This window comes from Vulpes vulpes, chromosome 4 (assembly GCF_048418805.1).
Source record: "Vulpes vulpes isolate BD-2025 chromosome 4, VulVul3, whole genome shotgun sequence".
Taxonomy (NCBI): domain Eukaryota; kingdom Metazoa; phylum Chordata; class Mammalia; order Carnivora; family Canidae; genus Vulpes; species Vulpes vulpes.
In genome coordinates this window covers 117,601,848-117,610,866 of record NC_132783.1, presented here as the reverse complement: position 1 = coordinate 117,610,866, position 9,019 = coordinate 117,601,848, and the positions used below count along the sequence as shown (strand labels likewise).

General features: G+C 53.2%; 1 protein-coding gene across 2 annotated transcripts in view; it reads right to left on the bottom strand.

Annotated features, from left to right (window-relative positions):
- Positions 1–9,019, bottom strand: part of CAMK2A (calcium/calmodulin dependent protein kinase II alpha) — a 65,572-nt gene continuing 56,553 nt past the window's right edge. For both annotated transcript variants that reach the window (XM_026008688.2, XM_026008694.2), the window contains 3 exons: positions 8,293–8,387; positions 3,524–3,752; positions 1–3,209 (listed from right to left, as the gene is read on the bottom strand). In XM_026008688.2, coding sequence (XP_025864473.1) covers positions 3,206–3,209; positions 3,524–3,752; positions 8,293–8,387 — 328 coding nt within the window. In that variant the 3' untranslated portion in view covers positions 1–3,205. The remainder of the gene's footprint in view (positions 3,210–3,523; positions 3,753–8,292; positions 8,388–9,019) is intronic.

The window sequence follows — 9,019 nt, the reverse complement described above, 5'->3', positions numbered from 1 at the left end:
TGCACAGAAGTTGGTAGCTATTTATTGCACTGAAAACACCAGTAAAACAGACACCCCTTCTTCCCCCCTCCCTCCCAGTAGCAGAAGTTTTGAGCAGTGGTCATTCAAGTTCACAGCCACATATTTAAAAAAGAAAAGAAAAGAAAAGAACTGAAACAAATCCCCAAACAAATAGTAACAAAGAAACCAGCACGGGGAGTCTGGCAAACACATCCCCCAAAGGGTCTCCCCTTGGGAGACAGGAGGCCGTGGGTCAGGATTAGCGCTACAGTGTGCACAATCCTGGGAGAACATGTTCCTATAGAGGTGTTCGCATGCTGGAGCCTGGGTCTGGTCTTAGGTCTGGATTTTTTGCATCTACAGGATGTTTTTAGAGGAGCAGAGTTTCACTGACTGGTGGGGGTGGGCCCTGGACCACTTTGTCTGCCAGCCTCCCCTGCGTGCTGCCTCAGGATCATGCTGGTGCCCTGTGGTCCACACTGGCTGACTACCCACCCACCCACAGGACTGTCCTTCTTCATGGGGCTGTTTCCTCCTGGGGTAGGAACCTGCCTCCATTTCTCTGGCACTTGGAGTGGGACACAGTGGATAGGAGGCATGTCAGCAATTAAAAATCAGGACATTGGGGTCCTCCTGGACTCAGTTCCCCCTGGCGGAAAAACCCAGGGCCAGACAGGAAAAGGATGGGCCCAAGGTCACACAGCAGGTCTGATCAGAACTGGGAATGGAATCCTACTAAACCCCAAAGCATGGCTCTTTCCCCACGGTCCACTGCTAACAAGCAGTTGACAGGCACCAAAGAGGGGAATGAGGGGCAGGTGGCAGAGTGGAGGTGGGCTGGCCAGGCCCAGAACGAGGCAGGAATCCAGCCGGTGACTAACCCTGTCAGTTCTCACAGGTATATTGGGCTTCACTTGACCTTCCCGCTTGATCCCCCATCAGCCCTGCAACATAGATTGGGCAGGAATATTTAACCCTTTAACTGATGGGGAAACGGAGGCTAAGAATGGGACCAGACTTGGTCTGGAATTGCAGCATCTCCTGTGAAGGCCACACCCTCACCTTTGGCTTGGGGACTGCTGTGGGGGCCCCTGGCAGCTCGCAAGGGAGGCGGGCAGTTTTGCTGCTGGGACGCTGGGATCGCTGGGCCTCGCTGGGAAGCCCTCTGGACCCGGGGCAGGGCCAAGTTCCTACCCCTGGGCCTCGGCAGCAGGGTGTGTGCCAAGGATAGAGGCCGGTGATCAACCAGTCTGGAGAGCAGGAAGCCCAGGCAGCCTCTTTCCTGGCCTGCAGCCCCAGCACAGCCTGCCTCACCTGTCCCCAGGGCAGCAGCAGACATCTCAGGACCAGGGAAAACAGCCCCGGATCGAACATCCCCACCAGTCCTCCAGCCAACACCCAGGACTCCCCAGAGGTTCGGGGGATCCAGCGCCTCCTCCAAATCCCTGGTGATGTGGCTCTTCCTCCCCTAAAATCCTCCAGAGGGGACAGTATCTCATGCTGGCAAAACACGGCCACACAGAGGCCAAAAGCACAGAGAGGCGGCAACATAATTCCGAGTCGGACACTGAGAATACAACCTCTATTTTTTTTTTTTTTTGTCCAAAACATGTAGATTGGTTTTGCTGAATATTTTTTCTTCTTTTCTTTTTTTTTTTTGAACATACTTACTGCATATAAAGTCATGCAAAGAAAACAGTGCAGACAGTAGATCCTAGTGGATGTGCCAACGCATTCCACATCAGAGTCAATCCCGAGGAAGAGGGAAAGAGAAAGGAAAAGAAAGAGAGAGAGATTTGAACCCACGGCTGCAGGACGAGGCGTGAAGAGGAGAAATTCTAGTGCTCTGCTTGGACCAGCAGATGCAGAGGGGAGAGGAAATGAAGACACATGCTCGTGAAACCCCCGAAAGCTGGGGGGAGGGCTTGGGGGGGCACACAGATGCGGTGGGATGAAATCCTGGGAAGCTGGGAAGCATCCTAGTAGGAACCTCAGTTTGGGAGGCAAGCAAAAAAAAAAAAAAAAAGATATTTCCGTCCTGACAACCTCCCCCACTCTCTCTGCCCTGATTTGCTGTTTCTTAGCACTAACATCTGGTGTTTCTACAGTCCTGGGAGGAACCTTGAGACCAAAATGTCAGCGATGCCCTTCCCCCCAGGACTGAGTCCACCTCGGCCCCAGATAATAACCACAGGTGACAGAGGGCATCTCCGAGATGACGTTAAAAAAAAAGACCTAGAACAGAAAGAAACTACCCCTCACCCCTCTTCCCGCCTCCTTTGCCAACCCATCCTGACCCTCCTCACCATAATTTGAGAGGCTTAGTTATTACATAAATATCCATTAACGCAAAATCGATTTACGAAACACACAGAGGTTTGGCTATAAAAAGGCATGCGGTCCAAGTAGAAGTGGTACCTAAACGTTGCCTTCTTTGCCCCCCCCGCCAAAAGCAATTGGATTCTCTCCCTCGGATGGGATGGAGCTGGAATTCTCCAGGACTGATAGAAGGGTGGAATGGGCATTACTTCTGGAGGTAAACGTCAGCTGTCAGCCGAAGGCAGAAGGAGAGGGTGGGGGCACCCTGAGAGGATCATGCTCCACACACTGAGGGGGAGGGGTCCGCGGGGACGAGAGGACAGGCCAGGGTGGGAGAAGAGCCAGGAGGCTGTGCAGGTGGGGGCTCCTGGCGTCTCTCCTCTCTCACCTTCTCCCACGGGGGAGGCTGGCTCAGGGGTGTGGGGGGGCCCTGGAAGGGAGAGACAGGGAGATGGGGTGCAGATGCCACATTCCTCCTGATTCCGCCTCTCTTTCTCCTTCGCCCATGGGGGACACACAGTTGGGCATTCTGGCCTACAGCCAAGGCCGGGCCAGGCGGACAGCAGCCAGGAGTAAGGGGGGCAGTCCTCGGAGCCAGCACCCAGGGCACCCAGGCCTGAGGAAGCCCCGCCCTGGCAGGGGACAGAGAGCTAGAGAGGCAGATGGTTGGTGGCAGGGAGATGTGGCCATTTGCTCGGAAGTCGTGACAGCTTTTGGGAGCAGGCGGGTTTTCTTGACGCAGGTGTGGCAGTGATGGGGACGATGGTGGTGGTGGTGGGGTGACGTGATTGGGGGAATTCCAGCAAAATCCAAGTGGGAGAACCAGCAGCCACATTCCATGAACGAAGAGTAAATCTCTGTGGTACAGGGTCCCCAGGCTGGTCCTTCAACTGTAAGAAAGGGTAGGTGTGGTGGGGAAGGCGTTGGGGGGGTGGTTCTGAGGGCGGCAGGTTTTCCCTGTGCAACCACCCCGCTCCAGTCCTTAGATGGGGTTGAAGCTGCTTCCGGTGGATCCCACCCCCCACCTCCACTCTCCACCCCCTCCCCCAAACCTGCAGGTCTGGTCTCCTCCCTGTGGCCCTCCGGCCCGCACCCCGTGGCCTTCCAGCAGCCAACTTCCCCGTCATGTCCCCCTGCAGACCAACACCACCCCATTCCTTCAGACTGTCCTAGATGCCAGATGGCGGGAAGGAGGGGCTCTTACTGGGGCAGGACGGAGGGCGCCCCAGATCTGTGGAAGTGGACAATCTGCCATTTGCCGTCCCGGCGGTGCCAGACGCGGGTCTCCTCCGACTGGGCCGTGCGGGGGATGCCACCCGCATCCAGGTACTGCGTGATGCGGATGTAGGCGATGCAGGCCGACTCGTCGCCCATCAGATGGATATGGGGGTTCAGGATGGTGGTGTGCACAGGCTTGCTGTTCCGAGACCACACTGGAGGTGGGGATGGGAGGGGGCAAAGGAGATGCAACTGGGGGCCTCCTGCGTCCCTTCCTTCACTTCCCCATCTCCCAGCGACCCTCTCAGCAGAGGCACCCCTGCCTGCCTCATTTCCACAGAAGGGGTCTCTGTGACAGGGCCCAGCTAGGAGTCAAGGCAGAACTTCTAGATGGCTAGAGCAGATCCCAGCTTAGAGACCAGGGATCTCCGACATGCCAATTCTTTAAAATACAGGGGAATGGGAGTTTAGAATCACGGTATCTCAGACACACAGAAGTATAGGCCTATGATTGCAGAATCAGATGAACTTAGACCAGAGTCTCAAACCCAGATACCCCACGGAGGCCAGGCAAGTACATAAAGGAGGCAGGTGATCGAGGGCTAAGATGCTCAATCGTGGCAGACCATTTGCCTGTGGGGTCAGGGAGTGATGGGGGGGCGGGGCCCCCCCGTGGTGAGTAGCACACTCTAGCCCACCTACAGAGGGCTCCCTGCACACACCTCCCTGCTGGTTGCTCTGTGAGTAGCTGACCCTTGAACAACGAGGGGGAGGAGAGTTAGCGGCCACCCCCCCACCACACACACCCCCTTGAAAATCCACATAGGGCCTTTGACTCCCCCAAGATTTAACTGCTTGTAAACTTCTGTTGACTGGAAGCCTTCCCAATAACAGCAACAGTTGATTAACTCACAATTTTGGATGTTATTTGTATTACGTGCTATATTCTTACAATAGAGTAAGCTGGAGGTGAGAAAATGGTATTAAGAAAATCACAAGGTAAAATCTTAAAAAAAAAAAAAAAAAGAAAAAGAAGGGCAGCCCAGGTGGCTCAGCGGTTTAGCGCCGCCTTCAGCCCAGGGCTTGATCCTGGAGACCCGGGATGGAGTCCCACGTCAGGTTCCCTGCATAGAGCCTGCTTTTCCCTCTGCTTGTGTCTCTGCCTCTCTCTCTCTCTCTCTCAAGAATAATAAATAAAATCTTAAAAAAAAAAAAAAAAGAAAATCATAAGGAAGAGAAAGTACATTTATAGTACTGCGCTGTATTTATTGGGGAAAATGTGTGTATAAGTGGGCCCACACAGTTCAAACTTATCTTGTTCAAGGGTCAGCTGTAAGGGGAACCCACATTGCCACACCTGATATTTCAGGAGAGTCTAGAAGTCTGGATTCTTATGCGAAAATACCTCATTTTTATTATTGGCATCTAATTCAAATTTAAAACAACATGCAGGCCGCATGAACCATAGGTGCAGTCCAGATATGGCCTGGGGACCCCGATGCATCGCTCCTACTCCTGACATACGGAATTATGGAAATCTGACTGATATTAAAATTGTAGAATCTTAGGATCTTGGATTTTTAAGGATGGAATCAGTGGTCATGGAGTGAGGTCATGGAGTTTGCCAGAGTCAGGTGGAAATGCATAGCTCTTGTAATCATGACAGAACTGAGAAAAATACCTGAAACTAGCTTTCTCTATGAAAAATATGAACCACTATTATTATTATTATTAATTATTATTAATTATTTTGGTTCTAGGAACCCTCAGGTTTTTTTAGCAAGATGGAAAACAAAAGCACAGAAAGACAATGACCCAGGGAGTGGCTGGACAGGGGTCACCAGAGTTCTGGGATTTAGAGGAACCCTCATGGCTTCTCCTAGTGTAGCTCAAATGTAGATCCACATCCCCCAGAGAACTGACTTAAAATATACACATCCCACCTCTGCTCTTAAAGGTGACAATTCAAAAATCTATACTATTAAAAAGCCTCTTTCCCCTGTCCCACCCTCCAATGCTGATGCCCAGCCAGGTTTGTGAGACATGGGTTTCCTTGAAAATGTAAAATGTCTTTTTGTTTTCCCCAGGACTGCTGAAAGCATCCCTCATATTATAATCACGTCTGACCTAGGCTTTGGCTACAAACACCAAATCACTGAATCTTACAAATGTAGACTAACAGACTTACAATTTGGGGCTCTCTCGAAGAGAATGTAGAGCTTTTGCATTATAGGCTTGGGAGTGACCTCAGAGGTCACCCAGTGGCCCTCCTACAAAATGTGAGGAGGTCCCTGTAAGCATCCTCGACTGCACCCAGGGCTGGAGGCACTCAAGACCATCCAGTTCAATGCATCCACTAAACACATCTGGAAACTGAGGTCCGGAGAGGCAATCTGACTTGTCCCAGGCTGGGCTACTTTTCTGAAAGAAATGCAGTAGAACCTAAAAGAAGTCAGTGTCCAGATGGGACTAAATTAGGACAATCTAGAACAATCTCAGAAGAGACAAACAAGCTCAGCATTGTTGAGGGCACTGGGCCTTGCTGTTCTTGGCAAGAGCTGGGGTTCTGGGGGACATTTATAAAGAAATGACCATCCTAATGTGTGTCTCTGAATAGACTGTAGCCTTCTAACAGCCACCCTTGTGGGGAGCGTGGGAGGCAGGGCCAAGTCCTCCAGCAGGGAAAACAGGCAGGATGGTGGGACTTGGCCCGGGGCAGGCAGTTGCTCTGGGTCTTACACTCATGGGTCCTTTGGCATTCAAACCTCGAGTTCAGGGGGCCGGTGTTGTGATGGGGACCATTGCCTGGACGCAGGCCAAGAGCTAGTTCAGCCTTCTCTTTGTGTTTATTTTCCTGTTGCCATCTCTGAGCCTTTAGAGCCAGCTCAGTGGGGACTGGGGAGCTCACTCTGCAAAATCAGCACCTGCAGGGGACAGACCCATATAGAGGCAGCCATGGTGATCAGTCAAGGAGCTCCAGGGTCATGAGAACCCTTGGGGTCCAGCCAAGGGTTGGACCTCTCTTCACATGAGAATTTAACCGCCATTGCTAGCCTTGGAGCATCAGAGTTTGATTAATCAAGGGGAAAGGCAATTTCCTTCTTCGGAGCTTTTTTGGGGTGCTCTTGGGCTCTGGTTGTCTATAAGGTACAATCAGATTGGGTGCAGGCAGGAGAGAAGTTGTCCAGCTGGCGGCTGCTAACATGCAGGTGAGAAGAGGCAGCCCAGGGCAAGGATGGGGAGGGGTGAGTCAGGACTGGGTTCTGCCACTGACTTTCCAGGTTCCTTTGGATGAGTCACTTTCTCTCTCTGGGCCTCAGTTTCCCCTTCTGGGTGAGGTAGAGTTGGACTAGATCCTTTTTCAGTCACTTAAATGCCACCTTTGGTTTTGCCATCTACCTGCACTTCCTTCATTAAAATATTTCCCTAAATTGGGGCAGCCCGGGTGGCTCAGCGGTTTAGCGCCGCCTTCAGCCCAGGGCCTGATCCTGGAGACCCGGGATTGAGTCCCACGTCAGGCTCCCTGCATGGAGCCTGCATCTCCCTCTGCCTGTGTCTCTGCCTCTCTCTCTCTCTCTGTCTCTCATGAATAAATAAATAAAATCTTTAAAAGGATATTTCCCTAAATCAATACACCTCATTAATTTATGTAAATTGTTTTAAAAGAAAACTGTCTAGTGCAATCAAGAATGAACAGCCAGTATCACAGAACACAAATTTAATCATGAGTCCAGCATAAATGAAATAAAGTTATGTAATTCTAGCTCCATGCTCTTGCCTGCAAGGGATCTGAGCCTGAGACTGCTCTCTCTTTGATGAAGAGGGAAATTAGGAAGTGTGGGAAGAGGTGTTTAACGAACGCCCAGCTGAGCCTCTGCTCCTGACGAAGCCAGACGTAACGAAAGAGAATTTAGAAAGGGACCAACTTCCTCACTGTGCGAACCAGTGCCGTTTCCACATGTGCCAGAGATCATCTTTGCGTCGGCTCAGCGGCACATGCCTCCCTTCGGGGTACCCCTGGGAATGCCACCTCTCAGGGCCTTCCTCTCGGTCCTGAGCTGATAAGTCTAACCTGCACGTGCTCTGTTTCGTCCCTGTCTGACCCCTGGCCAAGGCGAGACGTGGACACAGGCAGAAAGCACTCTGGGTCAGGCCCAGCCTCAGCCCCCTGACAGCCCCTGCTTGCAAAGCTGCCAGGGTCTCTCCCACAGAGGAGAGGCCGAGGAAGGACAGACATGCGGACAGAGACCTAGACAAACAGGCAGGGGCACAGCAGTGTGAGCTCGGCTCTCCTCCTCTTCCCAGGACTGACCACCTACAGGCCTAACAGCCCACCAGCCAGCTTGTGGCCAGTTGGACAGTCAGGGTGGCCCCAGGCATCTAGATGGCTGTGATGGGGTGCATGCCCAGCAGGAAGGCTCTCTCATCCGTAAACCGGGAATAAAGGCCCTCCCCTCGCCCTCCCAGGGGCAGGGGCAGGGGCAGGGGCAGGGGCAGGGGCAGGAGAGGGCTGGGAGGGCTTGTCACACTTGTCCCAGGTCCCCATCCTCAGCCCCAGGAGGGACAGCTGGCAGTCGGACGGGCCCGGGTTATGAGAGGGAACTGAGATGGTACCAACCCCTGTCCACACGGGATCTTCCTCTTCGCTGGCTCCTGAGCTGCCCCGGGGGCCCTGCCCGTCACCCTGCTGTGCCATCCGGCAGGACATGGAACGCGAGCAGACAACAGGCACCCCAGAGAGAAGGGATTGCTCACGGTTTTCAAAATAGAATCGATGGAAGTCCAGGCCCTCGACCAGGTTCCCCAGGGCCTCAGGTTCGAAGGCTGTCATCCCAGGGTCACACATCTTCCTGGGGGAGGAAGTCAGAAGAAAGAGGGGTCGGGGTGGCCTCTTGAGGCCACCCTCTAACTCCAGGGGCCTAGACTGGAGGAGGGTGGGCCTGCCACATTGGAGGCATTGTGCCCACCTCACAGAATCAGTGGAGCCACTGGGTTGGAGAAGGGCTTCCAGACTGTACCTTGAGGCACCCACCACCCACTTGTGGGTGCCCATTTAGAACTAGGAAGCCTGGCTTCCAGTCCTGGTCCTGCCACTCACTGGCTACGAGGCCCTCAGCAGGTGGCTTCACATCACCCAGCAAGAGTGCCACGAGGGTCGTGAAGCTTTGTGCGTGCGTAGCCCTCAGGCACTGGCTGGGCTAACTCGGCCCCTATGCTCCGCTCCAAACCGCATCTCCTGGCCCAGGACAGAAGGGCCAGAGGGGCTTTTCCCAGTTTGCTTTCCTGGGGTGGGGTGGGGGACAGGTGGAGGTAGAGAGGACCTTTCCTTCACATGAAAGTAACTTCTGCTCTCAGAGCAGGCACGTCCCTGGACAGGTGCATTTTGCTTCTTTAAAGCTTCTCCTTCTATGGGAGCCTCAGTTTCCTGTTCTGTCACATGAGGAAAATAGCCTCCCAGGAAGTCATGCTTGGGAGGAAGCCG